Genomic DNA, 24175 nt, shown 5'->3' on the forward strand with positions numbered 1-24175 from the left:
TCTGCCTCTTTCCCACCACTATCATCATTACTACCATTTATTTATTTATTTATTTATTTATTTATTTATTTATTTATTTATTTTTAAAGATTTTATTTCTTTATTCATGAGAGACACAGAGAAACGGAAAAGACACAGGCAGAGGGAGAAGGAGGCTCTATGCGGAAAGCCCAATGCAGGTTTCGATCCCAGGACCTCCGCATCATGCCCTGAGCCTAAGGCAGATGCTCAATCGCTGAGCCACTCAGGCGTCCCTATTACCACTTATTTGGTACTAGCTCTCTGGCAAGCACTATATTGAGATATTTCATTTTATTTAATTTTGACAACAATCCTGTTAAGTAGTTATTAATACTCACACCATTGCACAAACAAGACAAATTAAAGTTTGGAGAAGTGAAATCACCTATTCAGTGTCACGGCTGGGGAGTAAACCCAGGTCCAGTTTGATTTGAAGGTACAAATCTTAACCACTGAGCTCTCCACCAAAGGAGAGGAAATGGTCAAAAGACAACATAGATCTAAAATGAAAATAACATTTGAATTTGAATGGAAAATTTACATCAGCTGAGGATGCTGAAGAAGGTTGTCTGGTACTAGCTCCTGGAAGCTTTATCCCAATGATTTACATACCCATGGGATTGGATATTTACTGTGTACACTTGCATAAAGGTCCTTTCTTTGTTTGATAATTAACCTATCAAACCACAAATGAAAACATTTGCAAAGTCAGGAAGTGCAAAACCTTTCATATTGGTACTATGGAAACCTCTTCTCCTAGGTCTTTGTCTGCTGATCTTCCAGGATCATTATGCTACACAGGTCTGGGGAAGGGTTCTAAACACTGCTTTCTCCTGGCTTGAATTTCTTTCTGCTACTTTCAAGACCTTTATTTTTTTTTATCATACCTGAAACCATCTGGCGGGTGTTGATTTTCAGGGAAGACAATAGGTGACACCTGTTGCTTTTGTATATGATTATCACCTATGGTTCTAATATATTTGATTAAGGTTTCTCTGCAGGTGAATTCTGTGATTAACTCAATCATGAAAGAAGCAGAATCTTAGAACTGTTCTGCAACTTGGGGTGAAACTTTTAATTTAACTCAGTACCTTTTTGTTGACCATCTCCTATGTTTGAGTAACATCTGTATACGGAGGAAGATAGTGGTGGTATTTCATGATGAATAAACCTTAGGATTGCTGTGAAAGGTAATAAAGTGTGTATCTCTGTGTGTGTTTAAACCTTAGGATTGCTGTGAAAGGTAATAAAGTGTGTATCTCTGTGTGTGTATGTGTGTGTGTGTGTGTGTGTGTGTGAGAGAGAGAGAGAGAGAGATCAGATAAATATAAAGTATATGGCCAACTAAAGATGATACTAGGCATGATGTGATAAGTTCAACTTTTCCTGATTCCTCCAACCAGGTTAACCCTCATCCCTCCTTTAGACACTATAGCTCTGAAGCGGAGAGCTAGGTTCTTGTCTTACAGAGTCAAAGAATGAATCTCATGGATGAAGGAAAGTGAGTAAGGCGACAGAGTTTTATTAAGTGAGGATAGAGACAAAACTCTTAAAAGTGAGACAGGTCCCAATAGGGTTGCCACTGTGGATTTCCACTGACAGTCTTTTATTTAGAACTGACCAGGGATCCTGTGGCCTTATCATTCTTGTGATGTCTTGGTTTGAGTAAGGACTGGTGATAACATCTTTAATGGCTTCTTTTTGGTCTGGTTATACTTTGTTGGTCACTGGTGACTCTCATAAAATCAAACAAAAACACCCTTCCCACCCACACAGAGGGCAGGGCGGTCTGGTTTGTTCCCTTATCTCTGGTTTCCTTACACCTCAGCGTTTTTGGGATTTCTGTAAGCCCGATTCTGTGGCCCCCTGCTTATCTCTCCCTACCTATCCCTGCCTGTTCCTTACTCAGCACTATCTCCTTTTTTGCACGTATCACAGTGTAGCTATTTATGCGACTATTTGGTTGAATTTTCAATAGTACTCTGGTTCCCTTGTAACTATGTCAGACATAAAGGTTTTACATAATTCAAATCAGAGGTAAGTATATGAATGTTCCATGCTAAGAAATATACATAGATAAGCCTCAAAGAGGAGTATCTAACCTAGTAAGGGAAAGGTTCTTGGTGGAGGTGACACTGGACCTGAAGAAAGAAGTCTGGATATTCAGGGAAGTGGAGTGGCATGTGCAAAGATGTACACACGTGAAACAGCATGCTTCGTGGATGTGAATGGAGTTAAGTTCATGTAGAGAGAGAGATGGAAGATGAGACAAATTGTCAGGCATCTTGGAACTGAGCTTAAATTGTTGACTTTATCTTGAATGCTATGAAGAGTTTCTGGAGAGCAAAATCCTTCAGGGATTTGAGTTTTGTGTGATTATTTTGGCAATGTGGAGGCTGAATTGAAGATAGCTGGGCCGTCTTTCATAAATGTGTTATAATAATCAGGCAGGAAGGGATAAGGGCCTAAAAGAAGGCAAGAACAACAGGGATAGATGTGAAAGCTGTTAAGGAAACAATATCTCTAATAGTCTCTGGCTGATTGGAGATGGATTAGCAAGAGGAGTGTAGGCTGGCTCACAGGTGTTTGAATTTGGAAGCTGTATAAATGATGTAGTCTTTTACAAAAATGTGGAGCTGAGCAGGTTGGGGATAAAGAAATATGTCTAGTCATGAATTTGTTGTTTTGGAAGTACTTGTGACACATTTAAGTGGAGCTTCCCAGGAAATCTTGGAAATATGGAAAAAAATTATGGAGGGATCTTGTCAGAAAACACACATATACACACACAGGAATTATCGAGAAATGTAGTTGCTAAGATTTGCCCAAAAAACGTAAGGAGGGGAGAGATTAGAAGCTGCAGCCCAGGAAACAGTAAGACTGGGAGGATGCAGAGGAAGAAAACTGAAATTAAATAGAGAAACAAAAGAAAAACTAAGAGGAAAGTGGTGTCTCTGAATACAAGAAGGAAGAGTTTGTTTCATGAAATAGAGAGTGATCAATAATTTTCACACATATAATTACAGTTTTAGGTATAGTTAGGACAAAATATGTCCATTGAATCTGGGATAGCCTAGTTTATGGTGACTTTAGAAGAACGTAAGTGGGGTTACGTGGGCAAAAGGCAGCATTCAGCAGGTTTATGGAGAGATAAAAGGTGATAAAATGGAGATAGTATATGTAGACTCTGCTTTAAGATGTTTGCCAGTTTAAGGAAGGGAAGAATGAAAGGACAGAAAAATAATGCACAGTCATGTGGGATTTGGAAAATTCTGTATGAGACTCCCACCTGGAACATGGGAGTGCCATTCTTGGCCTTAAATTGTTTTGTGCTTAGGCACAAAGACACACATATGTATATTTGTGAATATATTTGTGTGTATAAGGAGGACGTTAAAAGGAGCTAAAATACTCACTCTGAGTTACCACATGTTAATCCAGTCTTCACTATGACCCTAGTCAGTGGCTCCAGTTAGCTTTTGTCTCCTTCCTATACTTGACCATGGATCCCTGTGACCACTTGTATCAGGTGAAAACTTGCCATTATGGGAGTCAGTCTAAGCCTTGAGCTAAGACTCTCTCTCATGCCCTATTGTGGAGATTGACAATAATAAAAACCTCACAATTTACTACCAACGCAATCCTTATTTTTATTGTTGTCAGGTCTTTAAATGAATGGCTGCCCTTGACTTCTGAAAAACAGACAATCTGCAGAAAGAAAATTTGATTTTCAAAGAAGGGAAAATTGCCCTGAAATCATTTCTATGTATTTTATAAAACGTTTGATTCTTACACTATCATACCCAGAGTTCATAGCATAGTGTTTTGTAAAGAATATTGAACTGGGAGGCAGAGTCCTAAATTAGAGTCACAGCTCTGTCCCTGCGGGTCATCTGACTTTAGGCAAAACCACTATCCTGTTTTTGTCCTCTTTTTCTGTTACTGGAGGGGGTTAGATATCACCTATTACCCATCACCACTTCCATTGAGATTTTATTTCCTTAAAACCCTAAATGAAGTCACTCCACAGATTAATTTCCTTTTCTTCTCTGTGTTTCAGAAGAACTCTGTTCTTGAGAAATGTCACTACATTGTCTTTGCCATTTCCACAGGCCTCTATTGTTATCAACATTATCTGTATAGCTATCTGTTCTTCCCCATGTCCACTACTGTGGTCACTGAGGACATTAGTTGTCTTTCCAATATGAAATATACATTCAATAGATGTATGTTGAGTAGAAATGAATGTTTTCAAAGATTCATTTATTTATTTGAGAGAGAGAGAGAGAGAGAGAGAGAGAGAGAGAGAGAGAGTGGGTGTTCACAAATTAGCAGGCAGGGGCAGAAGGAGAAGAAGAAGCAGACCCCCAGCTAAGTGGAGGAGCCCAAAGCAGAGCTCCTTCCTATACTTGTCTCCCGTGGGGATCACGACCTGAGCTGAAGGCAGATGCTTAACTAACTGAGTCACCCAGATGCCCCAGAAATGAATTTTTTAACTCATGTAGCAGGTAGACTTAATATCTACCATAAAATGTAATGAGACTTTTAATTGGAGAGGATAGTTAATGTGAAAATTAAAAGGGTTTGGTTGCATATTGCTGGAGTTAATGGGGGTCTGTATTATTGTTCTGGTGTCCTGAAGTCTTAAGGTTGTTGAAATTTCACGAGGGCATGAAGAAATCAAATACAGCTTATATTAGTTATATTGTAATGATGTTTTTTCCCCAATGTCACTTAACTTTAAGACCTCATTTTAAAACATAGGTACATAAATTTAAAATAAGAATAAGAGTAATACCTCAGACTTATGGCACTTTGGCTTTTCTTATTTATTTATTTATTTTTATCTCCTGTATGGTTTTTGTTAGAGGATAAGGCTCATTGATACCTAAGCTCTTTTTGGTACCAGCATTGTATTGGTAGAGGCACTGAGAGGGTATGATTCTGATTTAAGTCTTTTGACTCTCTGGGCATTTAGACTTGTTAGCAATTTGGAAATGACATTTCTAGTTTTAGTGTATCTCCCTCAGTTTGTATTTTTATATTTTAATCAGGATTAGTAATAAATAATTCTTTAATCAAAATGTATATACTTAACTTTTTAAAAATATATTATTTATTTTGAAGAGGTAATATATATACACATAAGACCAAGTTTGGAAGTAGGAAGTAAACTGCAATCTCCTTCTCTCCCCTGTTTCCAGCGTCTTAATCTTCCTCCCTAAGACTATACCTGATGCCAGTCACTTGTGTCCTTGTTCAGAAAGGGTCCATGAGTTTATAAACATAAATGTATGCACATTTTTTTCTCTACCATACAGATTGTAGACTATGCTAATGCGCTTTTATATGCTTGTTAAATTTAGTAAAACATTTCAAAGATCTGTCCATTTTAATACATATGGAGTCTCTACATTTTTTAAAATTGCAAAACATTGCTTTTTAGGGTTGTGCCAAAATTGAACTAGCTCCCTATTGATGGATCAGTATCATTAATATCAAATAGCATTATCAACAATATTGTACTGGTACCTTGTGTGGTTGTCACTGGTTTTACAATGGGCAATTATACTTGGAAGTTAATATCTAGAAAAGGCGTTTGGGAGAAGTGGCTTTTTTAAATTTCAAAAGATAGAGACAAATTGCCATCCATCAAGGCGATCTATGTGTACTCTTACCAAGAATGTAAGATTTCCATGTCCTTTACATTCTCTCTAGAACATTGGGTTAGCAAACATTTTCATCCTTGAAATTTGAACAATTGAGAAATGATGCTTTACTGTTGATATATTTTGTAGTTGTCTAATTATAAGTGAATTATGTCACTTTTCACATGTTTAAAATTGAATTAAATCTCCTGTATAGTTCATAACCTTACTCTAAATTCTTTGTGGGTTATTGTTTTTTAATTTAATGTATATTTTTCCCAGATGGAAAATCCACAAAAACCATCTCCATTTAATTTCACTTCATCAATATTTAATAGGAATTAATATTTAATATTTAACATTTGTTATTAATTTCATTCAACCAATATGTAGTAAATAATTTATTACATGTTCTAAGTAATGAAGATATTAAAAATTAAAGCTATAGATACCTAAATTTATAGATAAAGGGGCTCAGTCTCTTGGAGAAGATATATATGTGGAGACAGAATAAATAAATTTTATGGTAGAAGAACTATAGTTTTCAGAAAAAATTTCCCTGAGAGAATACTGGCATTTGTGGTAGGTCTGAAAGAATGTATGGGATTTTTAGGATTAGAGAAATGTTCAGGTGATGGGAGTGAGAATACCCATTTAGAACTGTGTCCCCTGTTTTGATATTGAGTTTTTATTAATAAGCAAATGGCACTTCCTTGAAATTTCCCAGTATTAACCATCTTGTACTGAAGGATTCTCACAGTAAACAACTCATACTTGGCTATGATAAGGTAGAAACATTTTTCTTCTCTGTGACTCAGATGGCTCATCTTTAAAGTTTTCTTTTTTTTTTTCTTTAAAGTTTTCTTTTTTTTTTTCTTTAAAGTTTTCTTATAGATGACAAACTCTGCATTTATTCAAAACAACTTGTTAAAGAGCTATTAGAAGGAAATGGAAAATATCTGATAGCAGCAGCAAATCTTGAAGTACTATTTATTTGAAGATGGGGTCTGGGGATGGGAAGGTTGGAAGAAAAGGTTGGAAGTCTTAATCATTAACCTGACCTCAGATGGCTTTATCAGAAAAGTACTGCATAAGTAGTGTTATTCCTTGCCTGTTAGGTCTGGTAAGACAAGAGGTATATGGTGAGTGCCCTGTAACTGAGACTGATGTGATGGAACACAGGCCAGGGGTGGAGGTAAATAGAATCTGAATTCTGGGTGCTGTTCCTTTCCAAGCAGAGTCTGTTCTGTAGTGAAGGCAGTACCTATTCAGTGTGGCTAGAAAGTAAAGTAGCAGCATTTCTTAAGCATTGAATATTGTATATTTCAATGAAAGTTATAGCCCTTGGTTAAGCTCAAGTTTTTAAACCTAAATGAAGCTTTTTCTAACTGCATACTTTTTACCCTCAAAAGACAGAATGAACTATCCCTTCTTTGTAACTTTACTGAAATTTCAGTCCTACCACTACTGCAAATCTATGCTATACTTATGGTTTATATATATCTCCATTTCTTTACTAGATTTTTAAGGCAAGGAGTTAAATTTAGTTTCTAAATCTTTGTGGGGAGGTGATGGATGAGTGAATGGGTTAAAGGTAATCTGGAAACTTTACACTGTTTTCCTAATGACAATGGCCTTGTTTTGAACTCCTACCTCAACATTTTTAAAAAAATTTAATTTAATATAATTAGTTTAGTTTTAATACTCTCCCTGGTGGTAAATATTGGTCTTTTATAAGTGTTTTTTTCCCCCAATAGAAAAATGGGAAAACAATAGGAACAGGTAATTCCTCACAAAAATATAAGCTCTCAAATGAAAAAAACAAAAAAGGTTCAAGCATCCTTATAATTAGAAACAACATTGTGAGCAAACTGACAAAAATAAAAAAAAAAATAAAAGAGGCCAATGCATTCTGTTGTTGAGGACGTGGGGAAACAGGCACTCTCATATATTGCTGGTAGGAATCCAAGTCCATGAAAGCCTTTTGAAGGGAAACTTGGCAATACCTAACAAAACTACCTATATACTTACTTTTTGACTGAGCATTCCCATTCCTAAGAATCATATTGTTGCAAACAAATGATCATGGGGGGAGAAAAGAGAGGAAAACCAAGAAACAAACTCTTAACTATAGAGGACAAGCTGATGATTACTAGAGGAGAGGTGGGTGGGAGGATGGGTTAAATAGGTGATGGGGATTAAGGAGGACACTTGTGATGAGCACTGAGTATTGAATGGAAGTGCTGAATCACTAAATTGTACATCTGAAACTAGTATTACACTGTATGCTAAATAACTGGAATTTAAATTAAAACTAAAAAAATCATATTGTTATAAGAATCTACCCTCCAACAATATAAAAATATGCACATGTTATTTATTGCAGTATTATTTGTAATAGCAAAATATTGGAAATAACCTAAGGTTCACTAAATATGAAAGTACTTGCTCAGTTGTACAAAAACATAGAGAATATAAAACAGAAAATAAAGGGACCAGTTACCTAAAGGGGTGGGTGGGAAAGGAGTGGAAAGAGGGGAAATGAGAACAGGATGGGATGGGGGATCAGGGAGTGACACTTATTGGAGGATAATTTTTAAGTTTTGACTCTTAAAACCATACTGATGTTTTATATACTCAAAAAAGAAAGAAATAATTAAAGCTAATTATTTTTGATTAAATAATTAAAATCAGCCAGCATGGAATTAAGGCAATAACAAATGAATCTAACTGGATTATAAATGAGTGACTAACCCATACTGAAAAGGGTGGGGAAGAAAACAACTAACCTATGTGACTTCAGGAAATATATATATTTTTTAATGTATGAAAGTTGTTTATATTTTTCAAAGTAAACCAACTAAAATACTTTTCTTCCAGAAAACAAAAACATTCTCCTTGAAGAAAACTTGGAAAATACAATCAGAAAGCAAAAGTAAAAATTACATTTATTTCAAATGTGCAGAGATCTCTCCTATTTGCAGTCTGGCACATTTTCATCAAGTTTTTTTTTAAGTTGAAGTATAGTTGACACACAATATTATATTACTTTCAAGTGTACAACATAGTGATTCAACAATTATATATAAAACAACTATTTATATACATTTATATATACAATTATATATATAATAAATATATTATATATATATATATATATATATATATATATATACACACACATACACACACACACACACCATGGTAAGTGTAGTCACAATCTGCCCTCCAATGATGTTATTACAACACAATTTTTTGTCATGGGGTTGGATTTAAAAAACTTTTATTTAAAATAAATTTAACTATCATATATTGTATTATTAGTTTCAGGGGTAGAATTTAGTGATTCATCAGTTGCATACAACACCTGGTGCTCATTACATCAAGTGGCCTTCTTAATGCCCCATCACCCAGTTACCCCATCCCCCACCCACCTCCCCTCCAGCAACCCCCATTTTGTTCCCTATAGTTAAGACTCTTTTATGGTTTGCTTTCCTCTATGTTTTCAATCTTATTTTATTTTTCCTTCCCTTCCCCTATATTTGTCTGTTTTTGTTTCTTAAATTTCACATATGAGTGAAATCGTATGGTATTTGTCTTTCCCTGTCTGACTTATATCACTTAGCATAATACTGTCTAGTTCTATCCATATCATCACAAATGGCAAGATTTCATTCTTTTTGAAGACTTAGTAATATTCCATTACTAATATTACATTACTAATACACCATATTTTCTTTATCCATTTACTGTCAATGGACATCTGGGCTCTTTCCATAGTTTGGCTATTGTGGACATTGCTGCTATAAACACTAGAGTGCATGTGCCCCTTCAAGGGGATACATGTTTGTATCCTTTGGATAAATACCTAGTGGTGCAATTGCTGAGTAGTAGGGTAGCTCTATTTTTAACTTTTTGATAAAGTTTTTTGAAAACTTTTTGAAAAACTTCCATACTATTTTCCAGAGTGGCTGTACCAGTTTGCATTTCCAGTAACAGTATAAGAAGAGTTCCCCTTTCTCTGCATCCTTCCCAACATCTGTTGTTTCCAGAGTTGTTAATTTTAGCCATTCTGATGGGTGTGAGGGAGATATGTCATTGTGGTTTTGATTTGTACAGAAATAATATTTGATTGGATACTGTAAGGTTAAAGACAAAAACAACTCTTCATAAATACTGTACTCTGATGATGATCCATTTCTCAGGAATATTGGTTAGGAATTCTGTAACTACTTTAAGTGTATTTTAGGATTGAATAAACAAGTGAATATATTATAAATAATAAAATTCAGGTTTTTCATAATCAGAGAAAGAAATTACAATAAGGAAATGGCAAAGAGTAAAACAAAACTTGTCTTTGATTGGAATCATAGGTATTAGTGTTTGTTATCTCTCTGTCTTTGTCCTATCTCTGTTTCTATACCTATCTATAGATATCTACCTATTATATATCTACATATAAATATATCCACATATAGATACATGTAGATATCTCTATTCATTTATATATAGAGATAGATATTTCAACAGATATGATGTATGAATATGTGTAGGTTTGTATATACATATATTTCCTAGCTCTCTCCACCAAAAGAGCCTAGGAGGGATGATATGCCAGTAACGATGAGCACACTTACCACCCAGGATTGGGTTCCTAAATACTATTCTCCAATAAAAAGAACTAGGACTCATTAGAAAATTAGTTGATTCTAGAGCTGGGGTAGGAAAAATAAAAGATAAACCTGAAACCAGAAAATTAAGGAATTGTTCGATAAAAGGACATAGGAACCAAGCAGGTGGACCTCCCAAAGGCTAAAGCTCGAACAATTGGAGCCACAAAATGATAGTATTGGATTATGACCCATAGAATAAATATCCTTTGAGGCCATACTGGAATTCCATAATGGAATAAATATATGGAGAAGAAGGTACAGCTCTTACAGAAGAATTCCCATTACTCTAGAAGGAATGAAGAACACACAAAGTCACTTTTAGGAAAACTGCATGATGATAATTGCTAGAAGCAAGATCTACCAAATGATGCTAAAATCAGTGGATAAAAGTTTGAGGAGAAAAAAGATGCTAACGTAGCCTCAAAGTTTTTCTCAAGAGATTTATCAACTAGTGGCGGTTGTATGGCTCAGTCAGTTAAGTGTCCCATTCTTGATTTCAGCTCAGGTCATCATCTCAGGATTGTGAGATTGAGCTCCACGTCGGGCTTCGTGCTGGGTGCGGAAACTGCTCATAATTCTCTCTCTCCTTCTCTTTTTGCCCCTCCCTCACAAAAAAGAGATTAATCAAATATAAATAAAAAATAACTTTGTAGTATAGAAACTTAGCAGACACTACCTTAACCAAGTGATAAGTACTGTATCACTAGTTGACATCATGTAATGACACACTAAGGAGGAAAGAACATGGACAATGTGACTTTCTTGCCAAAATTAATAGCCTTATATGGATCATGAAGAAGCATCAGACAAACCCAAATTGAACAAAATTCCACAAAATATTTGACTAGGGCAGCCCCAATGGCGCAGCGGTTTAGTGCTGCCTGCAGCCTGGGGAGTGATCCTGGAGACCCTGGATCGAGTCCCACGTCAGCCTCTCTGCATGGAGCCTGCTTCTCCCTCTGCCAGTGTCTCTGCCTCTCTCTCTGTCTCTGTCTTTGTGTCTCTCTATGAATAAATAAATAAAAAATCTTAAAAAATAAAAAAAATAAAAAAAAAATATTTGACTAATATTAATTGGAAGTGTCAAAGTTCTGAAAGGCAAGAAGAAGCTGAGAGACTGTAATAAATGGAAAGAGACTAAGAAGACAAGACACATTAAATGCAAAGTGGATCCAAGTTGGATCCTAGAACAGAAAAAGGGTATGAGGCAAAACCAAACCAAACCAAACCAAACCAAAACAAACAAACCTGGTGAAATTCTAAATTTTGCAGTTTATTTAATAGCATAGTATCAGTGTGAGTTTACTAGCTGTGATAACTATACACCGGCTATGTGAGTTACTAACATCAAAAGAAGTTGAGTGAAGAGTATACATGAACTCTACTATTTTCCAACTTTCCTAGAAGTCTAAATTTATTTCAAAATAAAAGTTTGGAGATAAATAATAGAAAAAGAACAAGAGGAAGTAGATAATACAAATAAAAGCCCCATGTATGTGATCTTTTAAAAATAGTTAAAAGTTATTTGGACGATATATGTCATTAATTAGGTGATGACTGGTTACTGGTTTTGCTACATTATCTAATGAGGTTGGCTCTAACAAGGAAATACCACATACTAGATGGCTTATGTGACAAACATTTATTTCTCACAGTTCTGGAGTCTGGGAAGTCCAAGATCAAGGTCACCAGGATATCTGGTGTCTGGTGAGTACCTACATCCTAGCTCACAAACGGCTGTCTTCTCAATGTCTTCTCACTGTGTCTTCACAAGGTGAAAGGGGAGAGGGAGCTGTCCAAGGCCTTCTTTTTTATAAGGGCACTAATCCCATGCATGAGGGTAAAGCCTCCCACAGGCTCCATTTCCCAAATACCTTGAGGGTTAGGATTTCAACATATGAATTTGAGGGGTGGGGATGAAAACATTTAGTCTATGGCAGTTGTCTATCAAAACTGGATTTGAAAAAACAAACAAACAAACAAAAACTGGATTTGAAGGTATTTCTAAGACATGAGATACAGGCCTGGTTTTTACCCTGGCAGTTGGAGGACTGTACATAACATAGAACAAAGATACTGTGTATCCAATTATTCTGGTGTTTGTCTTTAACTTTCTGTGTTGGTTTCTCTATAAAAATAAAGTTGCTTTCTATTCAATAGATATTTTGCCGTTAGTATACTCATTAAAATTTTGGGGGCCTGGCAAAATTCTGAATGTGTTATTACTTATTCAATGTAGACTTCCAAGCAGATAAATATACAGATAAATTCACAGCTGATGGCCAAGAGTCAATAGATTCCTATTTAATATGAACAGAAAATATTTCAGATAAATCACCACTTAAAAATCTCAGAACTACCTCACATAATTATGAACTTCTACAAACTGTGAGTAAATAACTATAGGGTCACCTGGGTGGTTCAGTAATTGAGTATCTGCCTTCCGCTCAGGGCGTGCGTGATCCCAGGGTCCTGGGATTGAGTCCCACGCCAGACTCCCTATGGGGAGCCTGTTTCTCCTTCTGCCTATGTCTCTGCCCCCCCCCTTTTTTTAAAGATTTTATTTATTTATTCATGAAAGACACAGAGAGAGAGGCAGACACATAGGCAGAGGGAGAAGCAGGCTCCATGCAGGAAGCCCAATGTGGGACTCGATCCTGGGACCCTGGGATCATGCCCTGAGCTGAAGGCAAGACACTCAACTGCTGAGCCACCTAGGCGTCCCTCTCTGTGTCTCTCATAAATAAATAAAATCTTAACTATAAACTATAAAAAGGAAAAAAAAATAGATACTAAGAATTTAAAGAAGTTCACCTATCATTATGTATCATATTTTCCAATCCTTCTCAGAAAGTGATAAATTGTTTCCTTTGGAAACCACACTGGTGAGTCACTTGCCAGAGTTGGCCCAAAGTCAATAAGAAAATAGAGAGAATGCTTAACTTTAAAAAACTTAATTAGAAGCAGATAATATGATTTAAAATTTGGTAATTATGTAATAATATATTTTGAATTTAAAATAAAAAATATAATTGCAAGTAAAAAATTTGATCTTGGGTGTGTAATAATACAATACATAGCAGAAAATTTGAAGTTTTGCTTAAGTTAAAATGCGCCACTTTCCTACCATCCATTGTGCTCCTGGCTATTATTCTTTGTTTTGTTTTGTCCTTTTGGGGATGTTATGGTACTTGTAGAAATGAGTTCTCCTTAAGTACTGCCCAAGATATTTTAAGAAAACTATATCTATGTTCCTAATTGGATTTTGATGTCCTTAGGAGTTGCTTTAACAAGAATACATCAAATCCTGATAAGGGGAAGAAACATTATTTTTTAAAACTAAGTCTCAATAATAAAACTCCAGTGATCCATTCCCTTTTATACCTACTTTGATCAAATATCCACAATACTGGCAGCCTGGGTCGCTCAGCGGTTTAGCGCCACCTTCAGCCCAGGGTGTGTGTGATCCTGGAGACCTGGGATCAAGTCCCATTCAGGCTCCCTGCATGTAGCCTACTTCTCCCTCTGCCTCCTCTCTCTCTTTCTCTCTCTCTCATGAATAAACAAATAAAATCTAATATATATATATGTAATATATATATCTACAATATATAATAGGAAAATATTTTGTATTAAAATGTCAGATACTCTCATTGGTTTCCTCTGAACTCATCTGAGAGTTCAGTAATGACAAGAAATCTATAAATGTGATCTCCAGTTTTTTTTTTTTTTTTCAAGTACTATGATGACCCATTTTCTTTGTGATGAATAAACTTGACCATAATTACTGTGACAGCCATTTAAACAAGACCACAGCAGGCCATTTGAATATTAATTGTGACATTGTTGGTTTTCCTGTCTTGCCTACTAACAGTTTGTAATTCTACTGAGAAGAGGGAAGATTCACATGTAAACCCTCCCCATAATCAAATACAACAGCAACTCTGTTAGGCCATTAACTAGCCCCTAGAACCCAGGGCATTTGGTGATAGAACCTGGTCTTGCAAAGATAATAGATTATCCAAAGCACTTTCACATGTTTTATCTCACTAAATCCTTGCAACAGCCTTGCCAGGAACGTAGAGAGGCTCATTATGAATATGAAAATTGATGCTCCGGAGGTCATGTGCATTTTACAATCACACATGAAGCTGCTCATTCGGCTCATCTTCCTTGTGGGAACCAAGGCCCTATCCTATTCCTTTGCTACATTTCAAGGAATAGCATTTCTGTCAAAGTAAAGAAACAGCTCTAGACGTTGGGTTCCAGAGCAGGAGAGCTCTACCGGAAAACTCTCTGCCTCTGCTTGCAGCATGAAGGGCTATTTTTAGATGTTTTCCTTTTGCTAATTGCCTCTCCCTCCATGGGGAATTTCTATGGGCTGAATCCCCAGATGAGCCAAGTTTCTCACTAATTCCCGAAGAAACCGGAAAGACCAAGGCCACAGCCCAGGTTGCCTGGGGCCTCAGAACCTCCCCAGTGATAACAGTGTGGTGGCTTCAGCAAGATCATCAAGGACCTGGGATCCCACTGAACGATGGGGCTAAGAGGTCACTAGAAGGAAGGCTTGGATGTGTCTTCTAGAGTCTTGGAACCACCGTGAATGACCTTGCCTGGAGCTCAGTTCTGAAAGGAGTTTAGAGAATGTGGAGCCAGCAGTGACTGTGGGCTCAAAAGGCCCTCCAGATTATCTGGATTTCTTCTACCATCTTTGAGAAGAAAAAGGAAGACACTTCTGAATGAGATGTCTCCAGGTAACTTTAACCTGAAGCTTTGGCCTTCAGGGAACATCACAGGAACTGTGAAGGTTTAGCCTAGAGAAGGGAAAGAAGAAAGAGGTGATGAAAACCATTTTCACTCCTTTGCAGGGAAGAGGTAACTAGCTTGTGGCCTTGAGACAATGAAGTAAGTTTTTGGCTCAATGTCGGGGTAAAACTTCTAGCAGGATTTGTGCAATGAACTATCTGGGGAGCTGGTTGTTCTCTATTACCTGAACCATTCCAGGAGAAATGCCCACATTGGTATGCACTCCCGCGTTTGTTGAAAAGTGAAAGTTATTAAAACCCTACAGGTGGGGGGGCTAAGTAATAATAATTGCTAACACTATTATAGCACTTACCTTATTCCAAGTTTTAAAAAAAATCTTCAACAAGGTAGATGCTATTAACTCTTACTGATGAGGAAACTGAGGCACAAAGAAGTTAAGTAATTTGTTCAAGGTCACACAGCTAGTAGGATCTTGAGCATAGACTGCTTGTCTCCAGCATCTGTGCTTTTAACCACTTGCTGTATTGCTGTCCTCTAAGGTCTCTTCCTGCTCAGAGATTCCAGATAGGGTGGAGTCTGCTCCCATAGTCAGCATTCTTTGTAAGCTTCAAAATCTAAGGCTTCCAAAAGGGTATTGATGGCCTCTGAGAACGAATAGACAAACAAACAAAGCCAAAGAGGTTGCTGACAAGAAAACAAAAAACAAAAAAATCGAGGCCGGTAGACCCACAGGGAAGCTCACTCACGGGTCATCTTTGGGGCCCGTTGGCAGAAACAACCTTACTAGAGTATCGCATCAAAGAGAAGTGCTCTTGTTTTCGGATTTCCCGCCTCATCTGCCTCTCCATCCCCACCTGTGGCCTTCCTGTCCCTTTGGCCTCCCTCTCTATACCGCCCCCCTCAGCCCCTCGCCCGCCCCTCCAACCCCTGCCTCCCCAGTGCACCTGTGCCAAGCTTTTCCAGGAGACTAGAAGCCAAGGAGACAATGGTGAACCAGCTGCCAGTTCTGTATCTCTTCCCCGCTCCGCGCCCAGGGGTATGTGACTTGCCCAAGGTCACAGAGCCCCGCTCACAGAATCCAGGTGTCCGGGCTCCCACCTCCGCGCTGCGCCCAGACACACCTTCGCTCTCCTGGCGCGCACCCAAGAGCGCTCTTTATTCCACATCCGCGCCTCCCCAGCCCCCACCCCTCGGTTCCCCGGAGTCGCTTCTGACGCTCCGCAGCCTCCAGGGTCCAGCCCTTCCTGCGGGCGCTTCCCTTCCGCCGGATTCCCACGCCGGAGTCGCCCTCGGCAGGCGCGCAGCCCGCGGGAGCGCAGCCATCCGGGCTAGCTCGGCCGGGCCCCGAGGAGCCCCCGCGCCCCCGCGCCCCCCTGCGCCCCGGGGCGGGCACTGAGGCGGGAGGGCGCCGCCGGCTCACCGCCTCACCTGGAGGGCCCGGGCCGGCTCGGGACCCGCCCTCGCCCCTCCGGAGAGAGGCACCGACCCACGGCGACGTCCCCGCGTGGCCGGTCCACTCTCCCTCCGCCCGCAGCCCAGCCACTTCCTTCGGGAAGTCCCCAAGAGTCACGGTCGAGCCCGCTGGGGTGTGGCCGCGCCGCCGGCTCCCCCCGGGGCTGCCCCCAGCCGCCAGCACCTGCTCCTCCTCCGTCCTCCCTCCCCCCGGCCCGGCCCGGCCCCGCGCCCCGGCTCCCCGTGCACCTGGGACGCGCGCACCATGGACTCGGGACCCGGCAGCCGAAGCCAGGCCGCCTTTTGGTTGGACAATTAGCAGAGGTGGGCGGGGAGTTGACGAACCCCACACACGCGCCTCTCCATGAAGATTCTTGAGCTTTCTTTGAAGAAAGGAGTGCATATGCTGCAGTGTCTCTGTGGAAGGAGCCTGAGGTCCAGCAACAGCCTAAGTGGTGAGAAAAATGTTCTTTCCCAGCCCTGGAGCGCCGCAGATGCCCCCGCGTCCCCACCCCTTCCTCCCCCTGGCTCCCCGCGCCTCCCTCCCCCCCCCCTTTATTCCGCGCTGGCAGTGGTAGAAGGAAGGCGTTTCCCTACTGGGGCGGGAGAATGGCCCCGCCGGGTCTGCCTTTGGGGTGCTTTCCCCCTGATCCCTGAAGTCCTCTGCGCTTTGTGCAACGCCCCAGCTCTCGCCGGGCGCCTGAGCTGGCCGCGCGGGGCTCCTCTGCCTGCGCACTGCCTCGCGGCTCCCTCCTGGTGACTCGGGAGGGCGGCGTGCGGCTGGCACTCGCCTAGTGTCTCCTCTTGAGAAGTTGCTGGTGCGTTCGACAGGAGAGGGGACTTTTAAACAGGTGGCCGACGGGCCAGGTATCCTTTATTTTTCTTGCTTTGTCGGAGAAGTGGACTTCGGGCCCCGCGTGCGTGCGAGAGTAGCTTGGCCCTGGAGAGCAGGCGGTTTCTGTCCTTGGTGCTGAAACAGGAGAGGCCCCTGTGGCCCTGGGTTCCACCATCCGCGTCCCCCGGGAGAGGCCCAGCGCGGGAAAGAAAGAGAATCAGACCCTTTTAATGACCTGCGAAATTAAAATTTTTAAATGAAAAAAAAAATACGAGACTAAAATCAAGTAAGTGGAATTCTTTTCTGATGAAGCGGTACATATGCGGGGCTGTTTCACCACACTTTGTGTTGTGCGTTTCTCTCTCTCTCTCTTTTTTAAGGTGTAAGTGTTCTTTAAAGTGATTATGTCTATTAACCTTGCAAGTGCTAATCCAGTTTTTGTGTCTTTTGGTTTTCTCTTCACAAAATGGGGGTGGGGTGTGAGGAGAGAGGTAAGGTGCCCCTATTATGTCTGAGCAAGTGTGTCTTTGTGAAATAATCTTTGTGTGTGTGCATAAATTGCACGTAACGTTAATAGTCAACATTTTAACAGTATTGTAATAGATTTCATGTATAAAACTTCGTATGCTATTCTGGGGGATCTGATTCATTTGGTTACATACCTATTTTCACCCTGTTCTGGAGCTATGAAGACTATATTTGGAAAGATTAGAATATATATAGATTTCATTCATTTATTTTAAATAAAACTTTGACTTTCTGATTACTCACCACTTTAAATGAAAAGTGAAATTATTTTAAAAGAACTAATTAGATAATTTAACTATATGTGAAATACGAGAATACCCTTTGAAATAAAATCAGCAGTGAGATCTTATATTTTTACTTTTACTCAGTTCTTAAGGTTATTTACACAGTCTTTTTTTTTTCCACCATATTTATAAGTGCTAAGATATCCAACTGCTGTATTCTAAATTAATATGCTTGAAGTTTTGTATTTTGAGAATACATATCTCAGGAAGCCAGTAGACATATATGTTGATATTATTTCAGTTTTCCTTGCTTATGTTAAATAAAACGTGAATAGATTGCAACTTGGATATATGTTTCCTAGATGAGAAAAAAAGTTTACGTATGTATGGTGTGTAAGAATGACAGGACTCCACCTTGTATAAAAATAGATAACACATTAATTTACATGCAGAGTCAGTCTCTTATATAGTAACAAATCCAAATAGAAGTGATAAGATATGTGAAAGGGCAGCATAGGTTGTTGCAAAATCATGGGACCTAGAGTCAGAAGACCCAATTATAAAGCAGTCTCAATAAAATTACTAAGAATCTTTTAAATTCAGTATTTTTATCTGGAAAAAAGTGGAAATAATAGCTCTCTCCTGGTTCTTATATCTTATTTAATCCTATATTTAACATGTAATACCTTGAAAAGGGTCATACTTTATATATACTGTTTTACTTAAAGGAGTGGTTGGTTATTTTGGAAGATGATCACTCTAGGGGAATTCTTGTTAAATGGTATGGTCACAAGGAGTAAAGGTGAAGTTTCCTTCATACCCTTTCCACAGCCAGAGATAATATACAGGGTTGCTAAAAGATTATTTCTGGGAACTATATTGCTTTTGTTTGACTGTGGCCTTTCTTAGCTTATGATCTTGGATAACACATATGACCTTGCTGTTCCTCAATTTATTCATACATATTAATTACTATGGTAATAATACTTACCTCAGAGGTTTGTGGTGAAGATTAAATGAATTGACGATAGCCAAAGAAATGTTGAACTCCTCTAACCATATGCCAACATGATTCTAAGAACTTTGAGTCTACCATATATAATGTGCTTAGTATGTTTCAGATATTATTGTGCTCCATTTAACATGATTTCATTCATGTGACTTGTACCATTAGCATGACATCACAGCAGTTCTGCGTGAAATCTTGTTATTCCCCTGTATGAATACAAATTGAGGTAAAGACATCAGATATATTGTCATGGAGCAAATTTATAGGAAAAAGCTGGAATGGCCAATTTTAATTTTTTTCAACTTACCTAAAGAGAAATATAATAATATTTTGAACTGTGTCTCAATGAAGACTTTTAAGCCAGCTACTTCTTCCCCATTATTTTATAGTTGAGGGACAGGGGAGAAGTGACATAATTTGTTTTGAGAAGTTAAGAGATTCTTCTAATGGATTGATGAATTTTTGCAATTGGTAAACATTTCAATATTCTATTTAGGTTTTGTTAAATAAATTCAAAATAATCATTATTAACTTTTGAGCTTCTTAGGGTAATTAAAACATTTTATTGTTCCTATCGTTCCTCCATAATATCAAATATTAATATCTTAACTAATTTATCTATTATATTAGTTTATAAATCCCTTTTACTTCAGGCGGCTGGAGATAGCATGAGCTGTCGAATAGAAAACAATCTTAGAGGCACTTGGGTGGCTCACTTGGTTAAAGTGGCCCCCCTGACTCTTGATTTCAGCTCAGCTCATGATCTCAGAGTACTGGGATCAAGCTCCACATCAGTTCCCTGCTCAGTGCAGAGCTTGCTTAAGAGTCTCTCTTGCCCTCTCTCTCTGTCCCTCCCCCTGTTTGCACATGTGCTCTCTCTCTCTCTCAAATAAATAAATCTTAAAAAAAAATCTTAGACAAGGTTAAGTGGGTTGTTTATGGCTGCTTCCAAGTATCTTATGATCCTTTTATTATTCCGTTTCTCAAAATGAATGATTTTTTTTTTACGCATGTGGAGCCTATCTATTGAAAGAAAGTTAAGAAGTTTAAAATTCTAAATTCTCAGAGTATATAGCCCTTCTATTAACCTGGAAAGTGCTGTTATTAGTTCAAAGGGAGAGTGAAGTGAATTCATTTTTTTTCTAGATTTGGGACTTTTACAAAGAAGCATTAGCTTGCAGAAGAGTAGAAATTAAAACAATATCTTTAATATCTGTTCCTTTATCTTCTCAAGATCTAGTTGGGAGGAAAGCAGAAGCATTCTCTTAAAGAAGCGTGTGAAGGTTACAGGTTTCTCATCACTTTGGTGAGAAAGACCTGTAAAGGAGGGATTCCTGTCCTAACAACCTGGCTCCAGAAAAAGCTGCCTTAGGTATTAAACTGACAGTGGATGGTAGCACTTTTGGCAGTGGATCCCAATAATAGTAGCAAATAAGTGTCTGTGCCTGTGTATGTGCATACATGTACAAGGAGAGAGAGGAAGCACTGTGGTTGTCTTATCACCCTAAGCTATTCCAGAAAACCAACCATTGGGCTCTCCCCATTCTGTATACAGTCATAACTCCCTGGATATTCAGTCAATTAGGGGTTGCTCAGCCTGGTAGCATGGGATTATCAAATGTCTAGAGATTGAGCTGTATAATTACATCAAGTAGCCTTGATACAGGATTGAAACAGTCCAGGTCAAAATAATTTATTGATCCCAATGAGCAGATATTATTAAAACCCAGTTATGCCCTTAATTTCAAGCACAACGCTACCATCTAAATTAAAACTGCCAATTTACAGTCAGTTTGCATCAGTTAGTGTGCACCTAAGGGATTTAGGCTTTAACTACTTTACAAGATAGTCAAGTGATCCAAGAAAGAATTTGGTTGCAAAGTGGTTGTTGCTTTGAGCCCATTTCCCAGGAAAGGATCCTTTAGAAAGATAGCATTACACAGTTCTTTTCAACTCTTCTCTGCCTTAGTTCTCAGTGTAGAGTCCTTTGTTTTCCTTTCTTTTTCTTTAAGGATGTGAGTAACATCCAATACTGGGACAAATGAAAATAATGTATGAATTGAAGATATTTTAAATTCAAAATCGATCTTCAGAAATCCACCTCATCAAAAGCAAATGACAAAATCTACCTTTTGAGGCCAGATACTCAGTTGTTCACATCATTTTAATTTTGGAACATGGGTGATTTCAGTGTGTAACTGCCTTCATTTATCTAATTTTGAAAAACATCACTAAAGATTAATTGATCATTTATCCATGGCAATTTTCTTTGTTGTAGAATCATTCTTTGAGCTGGTTTTTACATCATAATCTTAAAATTCCTCATTATTTCAGTGTTGCTCCGTTGGCTACAATGAATAAGAATTATGCAATGCACAAAATGTCCATTCCTTTCTTTTTTCTTTTTTTTTTTTAAGATTTTACTTATTTTTGCAAGAGAAAGAGAGAGGGAGAGAGAATGAGCACAAGCAGGGGGAGGGGCTACACAGGGAGTCTGATGCTGGACTGGACCCCAGGATCCTGAGATCATGAGCTGAGCTGAAGACAGATGCTTAACTGACTGAACCACCCAGATGCCCTGTCCATCACTTTCTTATGGCTTTCATTTTCAAAAGGATTTTTGTTTTTTTAACCTGAGATTTTCAGTATTAATGTCAGAAAATTCAAGAAATTTAGTGCTTGTTTTTAGTTCATTTTTTACTTATGGTACTTTTAAAAAGCAATTTGCTAAGCACCTACTATGTGCAAATGTGGTAGGCATTACCACTTTTCACCCAATATGTTGTGTTGTCCTCTTGGGCACATTGCAGGATGGCATCACCTCATTCCCTTGAAGTTTGATGTGGCCGTGTGACTTGCATGAGTAAATGAAATGTGGGCGGAAGTGACACACCCCACTTCCAGGTGGAAGCTCTAACAGCCAGAGCACAACTCACCTCAGGCTCTGACCTTCTGATGATGTTCAAGGTAGTGGTTGCTCTGTCCCTGAATGTCTGTAACAAATAGAGCCCACTGTGTGACTCATGGTGAACATTTAGCACAAATGAGAGGTGGTCTTTTTGTAGTTTAGATTTTTAAGACTGTTATCTGGCCTATCCTGATTAGGCAGGACAGTTTAAAGTAATACAATTGATGGTAGATTATTGGGCTCTGTTTTAAGATTATTTCCAGTCCAATCCTCCAGTTTTTCTAACATCTCATCTGTAGGATGTAGCCAATAGATGTATTGATTTTCTTTCAAAATCTCTGAACAATTAAGTTAGCATCCAAACGTATGTGGCTTTGCCATTCTTGTAAATTAGCATGTGTCTGGAGCCTAGCAGGTACCTTGTTTCTTAGATGATACTTATCTCCCCCTTCACCACCAAATAAGAATGAAGTAATGAAGTTCCACTGATGTTTCAGAATATTCTTTCAAAGCTGTAATTTAATTTCAAGACTCCTAAGAATTCTAGTGTTCCTTTCTGTATACCCTGATGCCCTCAAGCATATCCTGAAAAGGGAGACCTAGCTATGATACCTGGAAAACAGAGACAGCGTTGCAGCTCACATTTCTACTGCAGTTTTGCCAGAAGAGGAGAAATGCAAATAAAATAGTTTTTCTTCTCACAGAAGAAAACTGAGAGCTGTGTGCATGTGGAAAAAAACCAGGGCAGTACTATATGGTTAAGGGATTGGTCTGAATGCTCTTATCTGGGGCAGGGACCAGCAATCCATTTGCCTGGCTCCAGGTTAAGTACAGCAAAAGAGAGGAGGGAAGGAAGCCAGACTTTTTCCGAAGTCCAGGATACTTAAGTTATGCCAACGAGCCCGTTACAGTTGTTCCCTCTCCTTTCCTTCACCTGAGGATAAACATGTCTCTGACTTCAGGGTTTACCCTTTTTTTCAACTTAGCAAATATCCCTTGAGGTCTGATTACATGCAAGTTTCTGTGTTAGGCACTGGAGATCCTATAGGGAGAAATATGTAAATATACACACAAGCAAGAAGTATGCTAGTAGGCAGGATATTATACGTCCCCAAAGTGGGGTATCAAGGAGCCTCAGTTTGTTTCTGTTTAACAGCCTTATATTTGAGTTAATGTTCTCTGATAAAATCACTGTAAGTAAGGAATAATTAATTCTGCTCAGCATTCATGTTAATCTCTCTGAACTTGCAGAGCATTTAGAAGTGCAAAAGTTGGTACTGGCATGGGGCAGGTGGGGCCTCTAATGGAAAGGAATAGTGTCTCTGGATATTTTGCCAGAAGAATGTGTTTACATAAAAATAAAATACAGGTATAATAAAAGCATTTTTTTCCAAATAATTACCCTACAACTCAATTCAAACCTCTGTAGCCTCGCTCATATTCAGATATCCTGCCGAGTTACCTATATTATATGTCTTCTCTGCTCTCACTTCACCATGAATCCATTTATTCACAGCCTGGTACAATGAGAAGGCAAGTTCTATTCTCTGGTATCAGAGGTAGAAAGGACATCCAGGGAGTACTTATAGATCTATTTTTTCAATTTCCACGGAATATCTTAGAATGCTGAAGCTTTCCTTTGTACTACTTAGTGTACGAAATTGCTATCTTTAGGTCATGTTATTCTCATTGCACAATGTTAGAAATGCCATGTCCGAATATTTCTTCTAAGCCATTAAATGTTGTGGGGCCTTTGCATTTCCTAGGGTGCCAATCAGAAAGAAACTGTGAATTTCTTCACAGAAGAAAGAAATGATCTTTCTTGTTGATACATAAGTTTCTAGTACTGTCCTACCCCCTCCACTCATTACTGTTTATAGAAACGATAGCATTGCAGTTGGTGTCACTGATTGCTTGCGTTGCTGCTTCAATGAAGCCAGCTGGGATTCGATTGCATGGTCTTTAAATAAAACTTAGTGGCACAAAATGAATCTCTTTTTTGAGGGGAGGGGTGTTGTTGCTAGCTGGATGGTTCTCTAAAGCACTAATTATTTGCTTGACTTGGAGGAATTGAGAATCAGTGAATCGCCATGTTGGTTCAGTGTCTGAC

The 24175-nt window shown here is 38.7% G+C and overlaps 1 protein-coding gene across 2 annotated transcripts in view; it reads left to right on the forward strand.

Moving 5' to 3' along the window:
* FGF12 (fibroblast growth factor 12) overlaps positions 1-24175 on the forward strand; it is a 550074-nt gene that overhangs the window by 169966 nt on the left and 355933 nt on the right. Inside the window, exon 1 of one of the 2 annotated variants that reach the window (XM_041732038.1) lies at positions 16882-17016. The exons of the other annotated variant lie outside the window; for it this stretch is intronic. Within the exon in view, the coding sequence (XP_041587972.1) occupies positions 16926-17016 (91 nt within the window). The 5' untranslated portion in view covers positions 16882-16925. Of the gene's footprint in view, positions 1-16881; positions 17017-24175 lie in introns of those variants that run through there. 2 annotated transcript variants of the gene reach the window in all.

This window comes from Vulpes lagopus, chromosome 17 (genome assembly GCF_018345385.1).
Source record: "Vulpes lagopus strain Blue_001 chromosome 17, ASM1834538v1, whole genome shotgun sequence".
Taxonomy (NCBI): domain Eukaryota; kingdom Metazoa; phylum Chordata; class Mammalia; order Carnivora; family Canidae; genus Vulpes; species Vulpes lagopus.